Raw genomic sequence first — 18,056 nt, 5'->3', positions numbered from 1 at the left:
CATTCGTCAAGCTATGTACGTACGCTTCATTATCATCAGCCTTCGTCTTTGATTATGCGTGTGAAATTACGAAGCAGACTTGTGTTGGACGCCAAAATCAATCATCATCCATCTGTGTTCTTACTTTGATGTGCGATAATTATTCGAGGTTACAAAGAAAAAAAAACTAGCTACTATAAAGTTATAATTAAAGTGAATTTAAAAGTGTCCTAAAAATTCATATGTAATTTCTTTTATAACTCACACTATGTAGACGTCAGTAAATTAAACGGGCACGTTAATCTCTTATTAGGTAAAATAGGCGACATCTATTCACACTTAAACATTCTCACCACTCTAAGGTAAGGGAATAATTTCCTTAAAAGAAGTTGACAAACAAATATCATCAATTCATATAGTAAATATTTGCTACCACGTGGTATCTGATAAATGGAATAAAAGAACATAGGATATGCTTTCTATATGCCACTAGTTTTATTGACCTCTATAAGAAGTGCACATAAGACACGGCTGATTTTTGTGGCTATTCAACTGTGCCAACTACTTTTTTCTCAAAAAAACACCAATTATTAGCTACATACATAGGCCGGCAAAGGTTTAGATATCTAGCACGGAAAATATAATAATAGTTTAGTACATAATTAATTAATTATTAGTTATAAAAAAATTAAAAAATATATTAATATGATTTTTAAATCAACTTTTGTATAAAAAATTTTCATAAAAAATACACCATTTAACCGTTTGAAAAGTATGCGTGCGAAAACTAGAAAATATGGGTTAGTAAGAGGAGGAGAGAAAACACGGCCATATTCGAGAAATAGAATATAATTAAAGATGATCGAAACAGCCAACGGTGTTAGTACAAAGCATGAGCAGTAGTGGTGCAGATGATTGAAGGAGATACGGAGAGCATCCTTTTGTGTACGGCAAAAGAAGCTAAGGCCATTGTTTTTTCTGACAAGAAGACAAATGGGATTGTGCCATTCTTGATGAGACTATCTGCTACTATCTCTCTTGTGAATTCCATGGATTCCATCTGGACTCTTCCATTCCCTTGCAATCTTTGCCTCTGCCTTGGGATGGCCTCCAGCTGCCTGCCTCTCCTTTCACCACCTGGACGTTGACTTGATCCGATATCTCTGAATTTTCACGGTTTGTATGAAAAACTGAACAATTTCATCTGAAATTATTGTAAGTCCATTCAGAGTAGGGCGTGCTAAATGCCTGAATAGATGGACGATTTTGGACAATTATTCGGAGGTACAAATTAACTATTATATATTTTTAAAATATATATAACAAAAAGGGTATATAAGAGATTCATATATATAAAAGTTTTTTTTAAAATCTACGCCGTTATGCATTCGGGAAGCGCTCTAATCCATCCATCCGTTAAGCAGAAAGGCAAATTGGCAAGTGCTGAATTCAAGATGTCTCTTCTACAGCTAGTTGGGTGTGTGGTGGCCAATTTATAAGACCAGCTTGATCAAATATCAATCTATCATGATGCTATTGTAAGAGAATGCTTAGCTTAGATGAAAGACAAGCTAGGAATGGACTGACTCAGTAGCTAACCCCACAGGTCGACGTTGCCACGTCGACCTGATTAAGATGGGGTTTTGTTGACAGGCTTGTTTGTCTTCATCCACGTTGGTTGCATTAACTCTCTCATCCAATTCTGATCATCACCAAACATTTTTCTTTACAAGTTTCTTCATCGTCGCTGTCAGTGAAGTTTGGTCAGGTACAATTCATGGACGGTCCCATTGCACGGACAAGGACTGTGTGTCCCAATGGCAGAATCATCAATCGGGTAATCTCGTGTAAACACACTGCTGCCTTTTCTAGTTCTCTTCTCTGTCACTGGAAAGAGATTTTACGGCGCAAGTGTATGAGCAATTACATGCTGAGCCATTGAATATTTTATTATCATTCATGCTGTACTAAAAATATGAATACGATCACTTCACTTTTCGCTTTTGTTTATTATTAAAAGCTAAAATTTAGAGTTAATTTTGGGGGATTTTTTAGCTTTGATTTTAGATCGCTAAGAATACATATACAAAAGTTTTATTCACAAATTATTTTTATTTATAAATATGTTTTTTGAGTTTTTTCGTGAAAAAGCCAATCACCCCAATATCATACTTTATTGAAATATGTGCTGTATACATGAATCTCAAAGCAAATCCGGTGACAGAAGATGAAGATGCACGACCACTTACATTGTAAATTGATTTCCCCTTATCTAGTTCTCAATATTATATGCACACAAATATACTCCCGTCTTTAACGTCGTTGACTTTTTTATACACGTTTGATCATTCGTCTTATTCAATTTTTTTAAATATGTAAAGCTATATATATATATATATGCATAAAAGTATACTTAATAATAAATAAAATGATACAAAAATAGTTACTAATTTTGAAATTTTTTTAATAAGACAAATGGTCAAACGTATATAAAAAATCAACGACGTTAAACATTTAGGGACGGATGTAGTATGTGTGTGATCATGAACCAGTAGTATGCTTGCAGTCAATCTCATGCAGAAGTTGGTCCAGATGGAAATGCTGATAAAGCACGAGTTTCCTTTTTTTTTTCTGAAGGTAGATAAAGTAGGGTTGAAACTGGCAGCTTCAGTTTCAACGATTGCTGCTTCGTTCATCCGAGCTGATGACCTACCTTGTCTGCATCTACAAATCCATTAATAGCTTCAGGCTGTCCGATTTATATATATGGTCCATTGTCCATGGATGTGAACTAGACATGAAGTTTTTTCAGCTGAGGTAGGGTCGCCGTTTGGCGATTGGAATGAAATGCTTTTAAGCATTCATCCAAACGCCGATCGAGTAATCATCACCCAAACAAGTTGCCGTTTGATTTTCTTGGAATCTTTGCGTGAGAATTTGGTACAGTTGTTCGATCTTCTCTTTCAGTTTTGACCTTGTGGAGCGAGGAGTCTCAGTAGTCAGTATCATGCGTATGTGCGTGCTGTTCTGTTGCCGACTTTGACAGAAAACATTAGTAGTAGTTTGCAGAGTATTTAGCTGTAATCATTTTGTTTTTGAAAAAACAGAAGGCATTAACTAGATTGTACAATCACTTCAATTGTTAGCAATGCACCAATCATATACAGTATACACCCTGATTTCTAGTTTGGGATGTGTATGCTTACTGCATATAAGCTGGTTCAGAAGTTTCAGAAAGTTCAGATGAAGGAGAGGAGAGAGCAACTCGAATCTGTATTCCACAAGAAAAATAAACAAAGAAAAGAAAAGGTTGTGAAGAACATAAAACTTGCATCTTTTCTCTTGTGGGCTGAAATGCTGAATCCTGAAAGGATCACATCTTTTTCATGACAATGAAATCACCATTGGAAATAGACAATCTTAAATAAGCGGCAAGTTTCATTAAAATGGTTTCATGGACGAGGCAAGCAGCAGCATCACTGATTGATCAAGTAATTTTGATTCTGTTTACTGTAATTCTCTCTCTAACAGGAAAAATATGTTTCACGCAACCGATGCGAGATCTTTATCCGACGTTACAAGCGAGCTCGATCACACGCGGCTTTGCATTGCAATTTGCAGCTCACGCTGACAGCAACAGTTTGGCAGTAAACACAGAGTGAGCCGTCGTAATCTCAAGACAATTTGGTGTATAATTCAGTTGTATATAGACGAGTACTCATATATATGTCGTCGCCTGAATGAGAGTACGATGTGTGTAGCCATCGCCCAGCTGGAAACACAATTAGTTGCAGGATTAATACCATTTCCTGTCGATTTCTGGAACCCATGAAAGTGAACGAGAATATGTATTCAGTGAGAGCACCATGAGTAGGACAGCAAATGGGCTTTTTTAGGGCAAAACATATTTACGAATAAAACTTCTATATACGTATTTTTATCAAAAATAAAATTAAAAAATAAACTGTAATAAAAATCTTTAAATTAAGTTTTAAAATTTTAACTTAAATTTATAAGTATAAACAGAAAAAAAAAGATGAAGGTGAAACCGATGGCAAGAGCAGTAGAGAAAACTCGCAGCCCCAATGGCATTGCAGGTTGGAGATGGCAGTGATGATGACGTTGGACGATGGTGATGGGAGTGCAGTGGACGGAGCTGAGCTCCGGCAGCTAATCCAGTTCCAAGGCCGTGCTGAGCACGACGACATGTCATTGGTATCTGAATAGTGGATGCTATCTGATTAGTTTGACGAGAGAGCGTGTGATGAACTGAAGGGAATTCATAGCGTCCAGGTGCTCCATCAGAGATTCAGAGGAGGATCACACGCAAACGTGGCGTTGCTGACAAGATGCCATACACGGCTTCTGGATTGAGACAATTATCCTACAGAAAACAAAAGCCACAACTTGTATTTATGTGTGTAGTAGCACTTGTTACCTCTGTTCGAAATATAAACATTTCTAGGTTTTAGTAGACTAGGTAGATGTTAAAATGTTTCCTTTTAGTCACTTTAATTATCAATTTTTGAATTTTGAATTGATTATATTCTCTTAATAAGCATCAAATTGGTTGTCGAATCACTGGAATGATTAAAATTATGAGAATTAGTGCAAAAATATTTATATTGTAATATAAAATTTAAATCATATAAATACTTTTACTATTTTGGAACAGATGGAGTATTGATGTATATGGATAGGTTCAGCTCCATACGTTAGTGATTATCACTGTCCAGCGGTAATGCATAAGAGGACCCATGTTGACCTAGTTGACCCAAAGAAAATACTCCCTTCCCTTCCATATTGTGATAAGTTAATTCTTTTTAAAATCAAACTTATTTAAGTTTGACCAAATTCATAAACATAGCAATATTTTCAACACAAAAACAAAGAGTAAATTTCACAAAATCACATGTATTATGGGCCCAGTTTCACAAAACCACATGATTATTAGTACATGGCACATAAACACGTAATATAGTACTAAAGTTTCATAAAACCACGCTATTGATAATTATTCTATAATACACTATAATTAGTTAGTAACAAGTAATAAAACTGCATATAAAATTGAGTCGGATTTATAAGTTCTTTCACATATCAGAAAAAATATAGTATCAAAATATATTTAATGTTGGATTCAACAAAACTAATTTAGTGTTAAAGATATTATTATGTTTTATACACTTAATTAAATTTAAAAATGTTTGCCCTAAAAAGGTTAAAACGTCCTACTGTGCTGGACGAAACGGAGGAAGTGGATAAGAAATGATCTATAGATATTTAAACATACAAAAATGATATTATATCAGTGTTTCTCGATTGACGACTTCTTTTTTGTTTGAGAAAAGGTTGACGACTTGAGTGCAGTGCTTTTATCCCTAGCCGTCCAAAGGCCCATTTGCAACTCTGCGCCACGGCCCTAGACGAATAGTGACCCATTTGCAACAGATACATGGAAGTTCTGAGCAAATTTTGAAATTACTGAGCTTAAGAGAGAAGGTTCAGTTAACAAATGTATCAAGAATGATTGTGGGCAAGGTTTGAAATTACTGAGCAAAAAAGAACAGCAAGACACTATATTTCTTGAACAAACATATCATTCGCTTCATTACAAAAGATCTTTACATGTATTCTCTACAAAAAACTATGATGACAACAGCCGACAGCATCACGAACGAGAAGAATGATCATATTGACCAGAGAGGATAGGACCAGGAGGGAAAATATCAATCAGGGTCACATAATGAGCGGCTTTCAAATTAGAAGAGAAAAAAAATACATTTTTTGCAATCACTTAATGCCGTCTTGTGTTTGAGCCCCTTATTGTGACACCATGTAAAAATTTGGTAAACCCGAGAAAGTTTAGCTTGCCATCTGATTTTCTGATCCAGTCTTGAATGATGGAGTAATGAGTTGGAGCAAGATTTAGTTCCTGTACAGAAAAAAGGTTGGTCAGGGCAGCTGTTAACAGTATACGCACTGGAGCTCTCAGACCACCCCAAAAAATTACTTCTCCAAGGATACCAAACAATGATACTGAAATTGCAACGATTTTGTCAACACAAAGATATCTCGCAGCTAAGGCAGTTGTGTAGTCAGATGGAAGTAATTATAAGTACCTGTGCTAACTCCTCAACTGATATAACTCGGTTGCCCTCTTGTTCAAACTGCTGAAAAGCTGTTCCAGCAATCTCCTCCCACCTTTCCAGAGCCTCAAGCTGGTATGGACTGATTGCTGCGGCACAGAACTCTTCAAAGTCCATCCTTCTGTACGCAAGGGGTTCCAACTGAAACAGAATCAATAGACACAATACTGAGATCAGCAACTTCAACCACCAATGACATGGATTTTAACAGATTAAAATACCAAAAAATATAAGGGGTTAGAAAAGAAACAAATAAAGCAATAATGGACATCAGTTCATCGTAATAGCTTTGGTCATATGGTCTTGCAACAAAAGCTCAGCATATGGTTTTCACCATCAAAGTTACAAATGGAATTCATACAGTAATATATAAATATTCAAGCAGGTCTGATTGAAGAGTGATAGTAAACTCTTCTGTGTTAGAAATTAATCACATTACGGTCGATATCCATCAAAATAATGGTTAACATCTATATGTACGAGATAAATAGCCATTCTGTATGCCAAAGGACATAAAAGTTGGCGTTAGCTCAGCAGTTGGCAAGTATGTTCTTTGATAACTTTGCATGACATGAACTTTGAACACAGGGCTATCATCATGACTTCTAGTAATACTTAAGTCACCAATGGAATATCCTTACCGCATGCAAAAACTCAAGAACTCTCGATTCCTTCATCGCATCAGTTAAATACCGTGTTAATACCTGGATAAGACAGTGAGTAATTATTATTAAGAGGTTGGAGTTATTATTTATTGACAGGTGGTGTGATGCTCATTGGATGACAGGTGTCCTGTATGCCTTTATCTCAATGAGGAAATAACAGGGTAAACTTACCGTCCGAAAGTTGTCAAGTGATACAAACCCATCTCTAGGTTCGAGCAGTTTAAACTGCAGCTTGAGATACAAAAGTTCATCTTCCTTTAAAGCCTTGGATAGTGCCTGTGATGAAGAACCAACTATTAGTACTCAGATTTTCAGTAAAGACCAAATCTATGGTTTACACCAGATTTGCTGGCGTTAGCAAATTTACAACAAGGGATACAGAGAAGTTTGAACGGTTCATAAGCTGATCTATTTGATACTACCCTCATAGTAACACATAGAAAAATGTGGGGTCATAATACAACCTGACTATCAGTGAAAGCTTAGCCAAAGTATATGAAGTATATGTAACGACAGGAAAGAGATCTTCACGCCTGAAACTACACATAGACATGACACTGCAAGCATAACCAGCTTATCCACTTGGCAGCGTTAACAATTAACACAACCTTCATCTTTTCTTTTTATACCATTATTTTTTCTCCAAAATTAGTCTAGGGAGACTAACTTGGGAACTTGACAGCTCATTAATAAATGAACATCCCTAACAACCTGACAATAGATAACATATGCATCAACAAAGTTGATGATTATTTGCAGCTAGGTAAGCTGCTAACTCCCTAACCAAGCTAGTCCTTCCCTTGCATCATACATAAATCCAACCAACCATGATCTTGTGTACATAACAGAACATTTATCCACCTCATGCAAATTTATTAGCTAGACCATACCTTGTCAGTAAAGTCAGTGAAACATTAAAAGAGCAATTATGGATGCAATGAAGATCATAGTAATTTATAACGAACCTTTAACGCCAACCGTTTGAGAGGTGTAGCACGGAGATATTGCTTGATTAATCTGAAGATGAGTATGTCCAATGGGATCTGCCTTTGTTCATCTCGCAACCAAGGATGAGCTGCCAAAGAAAACAAGTGTCATCCTCTCATATATGACATACGATAGAGAAACAAACAAAACAGACAGTGCGACAACTGATACTACACAACAGTTGTGGATAATAATTGTCCACAACTTACTCAATGCTTGAACAGCAGTCATTCTTTTGCGGTAATCTTTGTTCAAAAATCTCTTCACAAAATCCTTAGCTTCAGCTGATACTGTAGGCCATGGTGAATCATCAAAGTTGGGATCAGCTCTCAACACAGATCGGAAGATTCCTGATTCTGTTCGAGCCCAGAATGGCCGACTGCCACAGAGCAGAATGTATGTTATGACACCTATACTCCAAATGTCTGCCTCCATACTATATGATCTGTGTAAAACCTCTGGGGCAACATAATATGCACTTCCAACAATGTCATTAAGTCTTTCATCTGCATTATATAGCACAGAGTACAAAGAACAAAGTATCTGGTCAGCTAATGAGATACCAAGCAAAAGTGAAGAGAAAAACAGTTAGCACAAAGTTCATTAAAAGCATCAAGACACAAGCCACAAATAATGAATGATGCATTGTCAACCTGGGATATAGATTACTCTGATTAACATTAAATGAATTAGCCTAGGAGGGGATGTCACAACACAGAGTGTAAACTACAGGCATTACAAACAAGCCAAGGTAGTCCATATAAATCAAGATAATCTGCAAGCCAGTTGAATTACCTAACACATGTTAGTGCATACAAAAAAGAAGACTAGTGTATTACCTGGTCTAATGAAATCAGAGAGACCAAAATCAATCAACTTCATAGGAGCACTTTCATCCCTTGTTGTGAAAAGGAAATTCTGGTCAAAAGAATATAACTATGTCACAAAAACAGCCATATACTACAAAGATAATTAACAAAAGTGACTGCATACATATACATGTGTAAACTACATACAAATTAGATCCAATGTTTCAAAACGCACCTCTGGCTTCAAATCACGATGCACTACCCCTTGAAGATGACAGAAGGCTACTACACTCAAAATCTGTACAACAATTGCTTTGGCATCTTCCTCTGTGTACCTCCCACCTCTTCAATAGTTCAGGTTTGCATACTTGGTAAGAATTAATAGAGACACTGTTTGCTACTATGTACGAAGAAAAATGTAAAAAGTACCTGGCTAATATTCTGTCTAGCAACTCTCCTCCCTCACATAGTCTGTTAAGGAAACAAGATTGAAGAATTACTGCCTTATTAATATTAAATAAGATGTGACAAATGGTGTGTTTTCTGAAATGATAGGTAGTAGAATAGTAGAAAACACAAAACATCACTAGATAGAATAGGAAGAAAAAACAGATAATGACTTAAGTAACTGTGCAGCTCATAGAGAAGTTGGTTTGCATGTGTGCCAGAAGGAATCAGAGATAACATGTTGTCTGTAGAAAATCTTAAGTGGTTGAAATTGCTTATAAGTGGTCATTAAAAAAACATACTCCATGACAATGTAGACATTGAGGCCATCCTCACATGCATCATAGAATTTGACAAGATTATTGTGCCCTGACAATGCTCTCAAAATCTTTACTTCCCTTCGAACATCCTCAATGGATATTGCTGTTGTCATCTGTCAAACACAAGAGTAATTGTTAAAATGAGTTCCTAAAAATTTTGTTTTGGTTGGAAGCACTAAGCACTGCATAAAGAAAAAATGAAGTATACTCTACATGAGCAACTCGTGAAGAATCGGAAACCACACAAAACCTATACAATTGAGGAATGGAGTCCCAGAATATAATTCTTCAGTTGTGTAAAAAGATAATCTTTTTCAGATGTGATAAATTATGGCCGCAATAAATTTGTAGGTGCCTTTGTGAAGGTACGTGCACCAAAGCATATTGATGAAAAAAGAATGAACAAATCAATAATAAGATAAGTAGCCAGTGGGATTCATTCTACACATACCATATTTGACCTTGGTATAGAATTGCTTTCATTTATTAATTATTTTCTAAAATCAGATCGAGGGATATGTAGTACCAGAACAATAGCACAACAAAAATTAGCTGCCCCATGGTGGTCCCATTATTCACCACATTGAAGTATTGCTAGGTTGAGTTTACATCTGATTATAAGAAACTTAATTTAAACTCAAGGAAATCATCTGTGTTAAATATCATGTCAATTTGGTCTTTGAGCCCAAGGAAGGGCCTCCTGGGCAAATCAGAGCTCTGTTACATATGGTCACCAATTGATAACAAGATTAACTGTATGAGACTTGCACTAGTGCTACTGGACCTGCTACCAAATCATCTTCAGTTAGTTCACCAATGGCTTGTCATTATCTCAAGTTGCCAGACGTTTGCAATTTAATGTGGTCTGCCAGCAAGATTTTTCCTGTGTCATAAGTGTTTATACAACAAACATCCAGAATGTATTAAAACTATTAAATGCTCCATCTAAAAGGTTAAGTAAAGCGGAGGCCTATCGAAAAATAACATTACATTCATATTGCACAGAACAAACAAATTGGAACCACCACAGCTATCACATCTCTGATATCCTAAAGCAGATCCATCTGTTGATGGTGTAGACAATCAGTCCAATCCAGATTCTGATCATGAATAATTTCAAATTTATATAGTGTCTCAGTGTCTGATCCATGAAGCCCCTGACAATAAATGCCACCTAAAGGGCATTATAGATCCCTTTTTGTTGTATCGCACAATTAAGCAATAGTACCCATAGGTGATGTGTCTCCTAAATTAACACTAAGCTCTGTAAGCCCCTTGGATCTCTCTCAACTTCAAATGTATTCAGTACATGTCAGGAATGCTGCAGTTGCTGCGACATTCAATACCTCCTACCGATTGTGAGTTGTGACTGCCAAATGGTGACAACCAATACCTCTCTTTCCTATGCTGTGATTCGAAAACTACCGAAACATATGGACTATAACTATACATAATTGATTACTAGACCAGTATACCCATGTCAGCTTTTTCCCAAATCTACCATATGAAAATCCATCTGAAAAACGAAAATCCTTAACTAAAAAACAAAAAGGACAAATAAAAAAGGTAGGTTAGTACATGTACTTCTGATTGGTTAGAATATCATTTATCACTAACAAGGAAAGCCACCAAGAATTTAATCCAATGTACTAGCTACATCCTAGAGTCTCTACACACATTCAAATTTGCTACCACTTAAAAGTTGGGTATTTTCATTGCTCACAAATGTAATATCTAGAGGAGGAGAATGCAAAAAAAAAAAAAATTGACATTATCAAACAAATCCTGGTTCAACCTTACTTTCTGTTTGTCTAAAAGCAAAAATCCTCGAAAGCAGTGAAATCGAATTAGATAATCCTACTCCAGAAATTGGACAAGATCAAACCATTGCTAATGTAGAACTACTGTGGCAAATCCGAGATTCGCAATCCTCCATTTGTGCCAGTCCTCAGTGAACAAATAAGACAAAAATCCTAAATTCCAGCTACTTATATCCTTGAATTTCGAACATTCGCATCGTAAAACTACCCTAGATTTCAGTTACTTCTTCAAAAATGGCGCGACAGCAACAAGTAAAATTTGAATTCTTGAAGAGAAGAAGAGAATTGAAGCTGAAAGCAGCCTATAAGGCTCAACAGCACGGTGCTCTGACCTTAGCTTTGGCGATGATCTTGACGGCGACGGTCTGCCCCTTGAACTCGCCCTTCTTGACGACGGCGGAGCAGGTGTGCCCGAAGTGGCCCCTCCCCACCTCCTTGCCGAGCTCGTACTTGGCCCCGAAGTTCTTCGAGAACCCAAACGTTTTGTCCAATGGCCTCTCGGTCTCCGCCCCATCCGCACCCCCTCCGCCAGCGCCAGCGCCCACGCCGCCCTCCTCCGGTATCGTGCCTTCCTTGGGCTTGCCCCCGCCCAGCCTCTTGGCGAGCGTGGCCTTTATATGCTTCGCCGGCGAAGGCGGCGGGAAGGGCCGCTTGAAGAACCTCCTGGGCGTCGACCTCGCCGGCGACGGCGACACCCCGGCCGGCAGCGGGCTGGCGCCCCCGGACGGGTACGGGCTCGGCCAAGCCACCCCGGGCGTCTGGTGCACCGGCGTCGCCGATCCGGACTTGTTCCCGCGACGCCTCGGCGTGTTCCCGCCCGCCGCGTGCTGCGCCTGCTGCCGCGGCGGCGGCGTGGACGGCAGCCCGTTGGCCGGCGGCGGGGACTGGTGCGCCGTGACAACCCCGTACTCATCGTCCGCCGTCCGCGCCGACGCGCCCTTCCCGTAGCACTGCCCCATGGCGCGCCCGCCGCCGCCGCCGCAGCAGCAGCAGCAGGGGTATCAGGCTATCACCACCCTCCTCCTCCGGTGCCTCCTCCTCCGGTGCCCACGCCGACCGCCGAGGCGAATTAGGGTTAGGGTTTGGGGCCCCGCACCCGCCGCGGCGCGAGGGGGAGACAGGGAGGCGACTCGCTCGCTGCCTCGTTGGGAAGAGGAGGTGGAAGAGGAGGAGGAGGAGAGAGAAATCGGAAATGGTGTTCGTTACTATTTCTCTCTCTCCTCCCCCATCTTTCCTCGAGGAGGAGGAGGAGGAGGCAGGCAGGGAGGCGACTGTGAATTCCCCAATTCTCCAGGGATTTAGGTGCAAAAACCCCACGCCTCCCCGGGTACGGAGAAATTTTTTTAGTGTAACGCCTTTCTGGCAGGCGGTCCCCACGGGGGAGGCGGGCCCACACGTCAGTTGCCCACAGCGTGCGCCGCGTACGGCGGCCGTGCGTGGAGAACGGGAAAAGAGTGGAGGCCGTGGTGAGGTCAGAGGGGAGGTGGGCAATGAATATGAGGGGGGTGGCCACGGTGGCCGACGGGTGGGGCCGGGTGGACACGTGGCCGAACGGGAGTGGTGGGTGGGGCTGGTGTTCGGTGTTCGTGGGGGGCGCTCCAGAAACACGGCGGGTGGCCGGGGCAGTTGATGCTTCCGTTGTCCACTTGTACCCGGTTTTATTACACCCCCGAAAACCTGCCTCCTCATCTCATCGTCTCATCCTCCTCCCCCTCCCTCTCTCTCAGCATTCTATATTAGTTTTTTTTTTCATAACTGGATTGGTTTAGAAATCATGGATCCTAAACTATTGCTTTTTTCGTCTTACGATTGCATAGAACCCGAACACTACACTTACATGAACTTAAATATATATTTTAGCACATGTTCAACAAAGATATATATCAATAATAAATTTTTGACATCGGGGGAATTAGATCTACGTTATATTGCATATGAAGTGTGTAGCACTTCCATATGAGCTCGAGAAGGTGGATATGAGTATAGTCTCGCTAAGTTTTCTATCGAAAGCTCAAGGAGATGCATGTCCAATAACTCATCAAAAATTGATCTTTCATTCTTTCATATCTCTATTTGAATGAATACGAAAAATCTCTACTCATGTATGTTTGTACTCTATTATCCACATCGCATTCAACTAGTATATTTTATTACTACATACCCTATTCAAGTTTTTTATCGACGTCATTAATTTTTTGGTCTATGTTTAATCATTAAAAAGTACATAGTACTATTTATTTTGTTATGATTTAATTTATTGCTAAAGACACTTTAAGCATGACTTATAATTTTTTATATTTATAAAAAAATACAAATAGTTAAACGTAAATCCAAAATACAACAGTGTCAAATAAAAAATAAATGGAGTATCAACTACACTACTCAAGAAATAGTCTTGCCTTCTTATTTGGAGAAAAGAGAGACACTAAGGATGATGGCTAAAAATAGAGTATGTGTTGGATAAACGATTAAACCATATTTTTTTATGCATCATCCGTTACTGTTACTAATGACTTACCCCAAAGAGCAATATAAATGTGTACAAGAAATGGGAAAACTCCAAAATAGTCTAACTGCTTTTAATAACCATCATGGTCTAGAAGAGTTACTTTATTTTATTTTTCTCAAAAAGTAGAGTTATCACATTTAAAATTACAAATGATGGTCTTTAGACATTTCTCTACTGCCTGTAAAGCCTTCTTAACCATCGCACTTTCCCGACTTAAAAATCATCCTCACAAAAGAAAAAGAGAGAGAGAAAGAACTAGTGTTATCCCAAAAATTTACACACTAGAAATAGGATAGAAAAACCGAACCATCTTCCTCGAGATCGCTTTGCTAAGCATGGACACAAGTCACACAACACTAGTAATGAATGAGATGTGTTTTGTGAAAATTTTCTATAGTAAAATTGCTTTAAAATATCATATTAATCTATTTTTAAATCTTTTATAATTTATAATTAATTAATTATATATTAATATATTACTATGTTTTCTGCACCGGATAACTTACCCCAAAACAAACGAGGCCTAAGTACTGCTGAAAATTGCGCGATTAGAACTTTCTGAAGTGTCAGTATTGCAGTAATTATTTTGAGCATACTTCTTTGATTCTTTTTCACGGGGAGTAACTGTATATTGCTTTCTAATTGCATTCAAAGACCGGCTCAAATTGTTCCTTGAATTTGACTGCATGGTGATAGTCCTGTTCTTTTTCTGAATCTTTCATCTCGATCCTTCCTTTCTTTCGATGTTCAATTCATGTGGACAATCAATCGCAGTGACGTGCCTTCGATGCAAACGTGTTGACATTTCTAGCTACTACTACCACTAATAATAATATTAATCAAAGATCGGTTTTTTTGACTCTTTCGATTCAAACACAAAGTGCCATGTTTTGCTGGACTTTTTGCCAGCAAATGTGTTGTTCCGTTGAACAATTTCTCTTTTAAATATGTACTACTCAGTCTCGAGAGCCTTGCCTCCTCGGCAGGTTAGGCCTGAAAACATTTGATTTTTCATGTTAATAACTCGTTCCCAGAGGAAAAGTTCAACTGTGCAAATGATACAGGGTTTGAAAGTGTCCATTGCGCCGCATGACAATTTTTTAAACTTCTTCAATGAACCATATTTTTTTTTCTGTTTCATAAAAGTTATGGTAGAATAAATTGCATCTCTCTGAATTTTTCTATCCCCTAATAAATGAATGTACCAAAAAACAAAGGTAGTAAATTTTTTTTAGATAATGACGAAGGTAGTAATAAATTGCTAGCTTTTGTTTGATAAGAAGGTGTCTGACAGGATTTGATAGTTTTCGCTACCATAGAAGATTATAAGTATAACAGAAGAATAGCATTTTTAACATTCTTGTTAAGTATCTTAAGATATCATATTTTTACAGTGTAAAAATTTAGAAACTTGTATCAGAATTTTACATACTTTTCAGGATGGTGGTTATATGTTGGAAGTTGGAACAACTAGAAAAAAAGAGCCTGTTAGATTGACAGCGGCAGCTTGACCTGCTGCAGCCAGTGATTTTATCTTTTGCTATCTACTGTGGAAAGAAAGAACTATATGCCTTTTCAAAAGAGATATTAAGTTTCTTGTCGACAAGATCATCTCAGATGTATTCCTTTTTCCCTCTTGCTTAGTATAGCTTGTGGGATCATACAACAGGAGATTGGAGTGAGTGAAAAGTAAGCAGACACATGAAAAGGTTGATCTGAAATTTATGGAGAGGTTTAATATTCTCTTGATGCTTTTTCTATCTTTATCCAAAAGGCTTGATTATTACCATATCATTGTCAGTGTAGCACTGTACTTATCTCCCTTTTCCCAGGCTGTCATCAAAAGCTCCTTTCATTGCCAAATGACAATCTTCTGTGCACTAATCTGAAGAAAGAAATTACAGGAGAAGTTTTCTTCTGCTGTTAGCCAGGTTTAGAAGATCAAATTAATATCCTTGGGTCCATTATTGATTTATTTCTTCTTCTCTGGAATATCTCTGCACTTTTCACTTCAGCGTATGCACAAAGCTTTTCATGATCACTACGTTTAGCTGTAGATGAACACGACCTCATTTTGCTCCAGAAAACATATATATCTCCTACTCCATCTTGGTCAGAATTCGTTGCCAAGACGAACTAATCCAATAAAAATAATTTTATAAGGACTATTAAGTCACATGCTTAGAGGTGACCGTTTGAGTTTTTTCGGAAGAAGTCAAACGAAATATTTATAAAGTAATTTATGAATAAAACTTTTATATACATGTTATTATGGATCTAAAGTAGAAGTTGATAAATAAACTAAGATTAAAAAATGTAAAATCAACTCTAAATTTAAGGTTGCAAGTTTATAGTTTGACTTATAAGCATAAGTAAAAACGAAGAGAGGAGGTTGTTAACTTTCTGGCGATGACTACAAGCTAAGCACGTGTGTGAATCCTGTGGATAGGTTGATGACTGAATGTGACACTTGTGCACTTGTATAATACATAGTTAGGAGATTTTGTATCTAATCATGTGTCATCCATGATGCAAATTGGCATGCTTTTTGTACGCCTACCTGAAGCTTGATGCTAACACATTTCTTAATCCTGCATATATAATTGCAGATGCAATTGGATCATATGATCTTCTGCCTGCATATTTAAGCATATTCATGTCGCCGAACCGTGTTTAGGTAGAGTTTATGAAGACCATGCAATATTATGAAGTTTTTATTTCTTTTCGATTTGAATGTGGACTTGAAGCTGAGCAACCTTTGGGAAGGCAATTAATCTTGCTGACCTACCCTCTTGCTGTGAATCAAATCAATGGCATGTAATGAAGTCCAAATAAAACTTAAAATCTCATTATTTCACGCCATGTGAGCCATGAATGGTGCCAGCAGGTTTGTCGATTGAGAAATTATTATTTTTCTTTTAGTTGACACTTGCCACGCTGTACAGTTTAACTAGTGCCATGTAATGTCAAACAATTCGGATAAAATGATATCATGAGAGATCAAAATTGCCGATTTTTTCCCCTACTATGCTCTTTTTTTCTAACGAAATTGTATTATTTTACTGAAGCTTATATCAGGTAATGCAATTAATTATCCTGTAATGTCAGAGGCAAAGTCAGATTTAGCTCTGGGCAGGTTGGACAGCTGCTCAGGCTCGGCCACTGTAACCGCCGTCAATATCGAAAAAATTGGTTGATCATCGAACAACATTATTATTAGTTGTTCGTGCTGCTGGCCCAGCACTGATCAGAGGATTGCAATCCATGATAGGTTTATGGTTAAGTTCCATCTGCAATTAGGTTGGGATCGTCTTTTTCGCAAGGAAAACTCTCACCTTTGCTTCAGGAAGCACCACACTGTATGGTTTGAAAAAGTTGCATCCTGTCCTTTTATTTTCTGAAAGATCCATTCTGGCCTAATTTTGAGGATTTATTAGCCACAGTTGTCCGTCCAATCTAACAGGTAGCAGCCACAACTTTTTCATCGGTTCAGTTACTGACACTGCACGAAACTGGACTGGACCTTTTTCTAGTAGCAAAAGAAGCTAAGCATCTTAAGGTGACCGTGACGATATATTTTTTTAAAAAATAATTTATAAATAAAACTTTTATATGCATGTTTTTAGCGATTTAAAAGTCAAGATTAAAAAATAAATTATAATAAAAAAAACCCTAAAATCAACTCTAAATTTAAGATTAAAAATTTTAATTTTAATTTATAAGCATAAATACAAATAAAAAGATGAGCATATTAATCCATGATTGGCACTTCACTCACCGAAAGTAAAACTTGCGACAATATAGCCAGCCGTCATTTTTTACCTGCAGGAAATATCCATGGCCCAATCTCTGATTTACACAAGTACAGTTGCAACAATATAGGATTTTAATAGGATAATTAGTGCAATTACACAAGTGTAGTTGCCTTGATCCATTTTCTGCATCAGGGATCACCTGTATGGCTGTATCTGCACATCGGTTCATCTTTGTTCCATATAATTTTCCAGGTAATCTGCTGATTCATGGATTGTCATTTTCAGCATAGCTACCAACATTTTAATCCCCAGAAAGATGCATGCATGCTGCAACATTTGGAGAAAAGCTGAGATAAGCTGCTGATAGTGGGTTCAGATTCAGCAGTGTTAGCTGGAATTCTGAATTGTGTCTGAACTGTGGGGCAAGTACAGTTGCACCCACAAAACTCCAGTCTCCAGCAGGAAACGACGTACCACGAGCAGACGCAACTCGAACGAGTAAACAAATCACACTATCACAGGCAGGAGAAGGAAGCAGGTACAGTCTACAGATTACAGAAGCATCTCCATAATTAACAAACAGACACTGCTCTTGCCACTGCAACCACACCACTCC

General features: G+C 38.1%; 1 protein-coding gene across 1 annotated transcript; it reads right to left on the bottom strand.

Annotated features, from left to right (window-relative positions):
• Positions 1 to 5,528: 5,528 nt before the first annotated feature.
• On the bottom strand, positions 5,529 to 12,419 carry LOC102717725 (CDPK-related kinase 3). Its single transcript, XM_006657280.2, has 11 exons — positions 11,509 to 12,419; positions 9,339 to 9,469; positions 9,019 to 9,060; positions 8,825 to 8,933; positions 8,620 to 8,698; positions 7,990 to 8,286; positions 7,759 to 7,868; positions 6,965 to 7,069; positions 6,770 to 6,832; positions 6,102 to 6,269; positions 5,529 to 5,914 (listed from the first exon to the last, which is right to left on the bottom strand). The coding sequence occupies exons 1-11, from the start codon at positions 12,133 to 12,135 to the stop codon at positions 5,777 to 5,779; spliced, it is 1,869 nt and encodes a 622-aa protein (XP_006657343.2). The 5' UTR covers positions 12,136 to 12,419; the 3' UTR covers positions 5,529 to 5,776.
• Between the last annotated feature and the right edge of the window lie 5,637 nt (positions 12,420 to 18,056).

This window comes from Oryza brachyantha, chromosome 6 (genome assembly GCF_000231095.2).
Source record: "Oryza brachyantha chromosome 6, ObraRS2, whole genome shotgun sequence".
Taxonomy (NCBI): domain Eukaryota; kingdom Viridiplantae; phylum Streptophyta; class Magnoliopsida; order Poales; family Poaceae; genus Oryza; species Oryza brachyantha.
The sequence above is the reverse complement of the archived record's forward strand: the minus strand, read 5'-3'. Positions and strand labels throughout refer to the sequence as shown.

Bases quoted from the DNA above. Each gene is read 5' to 3' on its own strand.
- LOC102717725 (XM_006657280.2), bottom strand. From the start codon at position 12,135: ATGGGGCAGTGCTACGGGAAGGGCGCGTCGGCGCGGACGGCGGACGAT. The intron at 8,934-9,018 runs GTACTTTTTACA...GAACTATTGAAG, and splicing joins CTAGACAGAATATTAGCCAG to AGGTGGGAGGTACACAGAGG. The intron at 8,699-8,824 runs GTGCGTTTTGAA...TCTTTTGACCAG, and splicing joins ATCGTGATTTGAAGCCAGAG to AATTTCCTTTTCACAACAAG.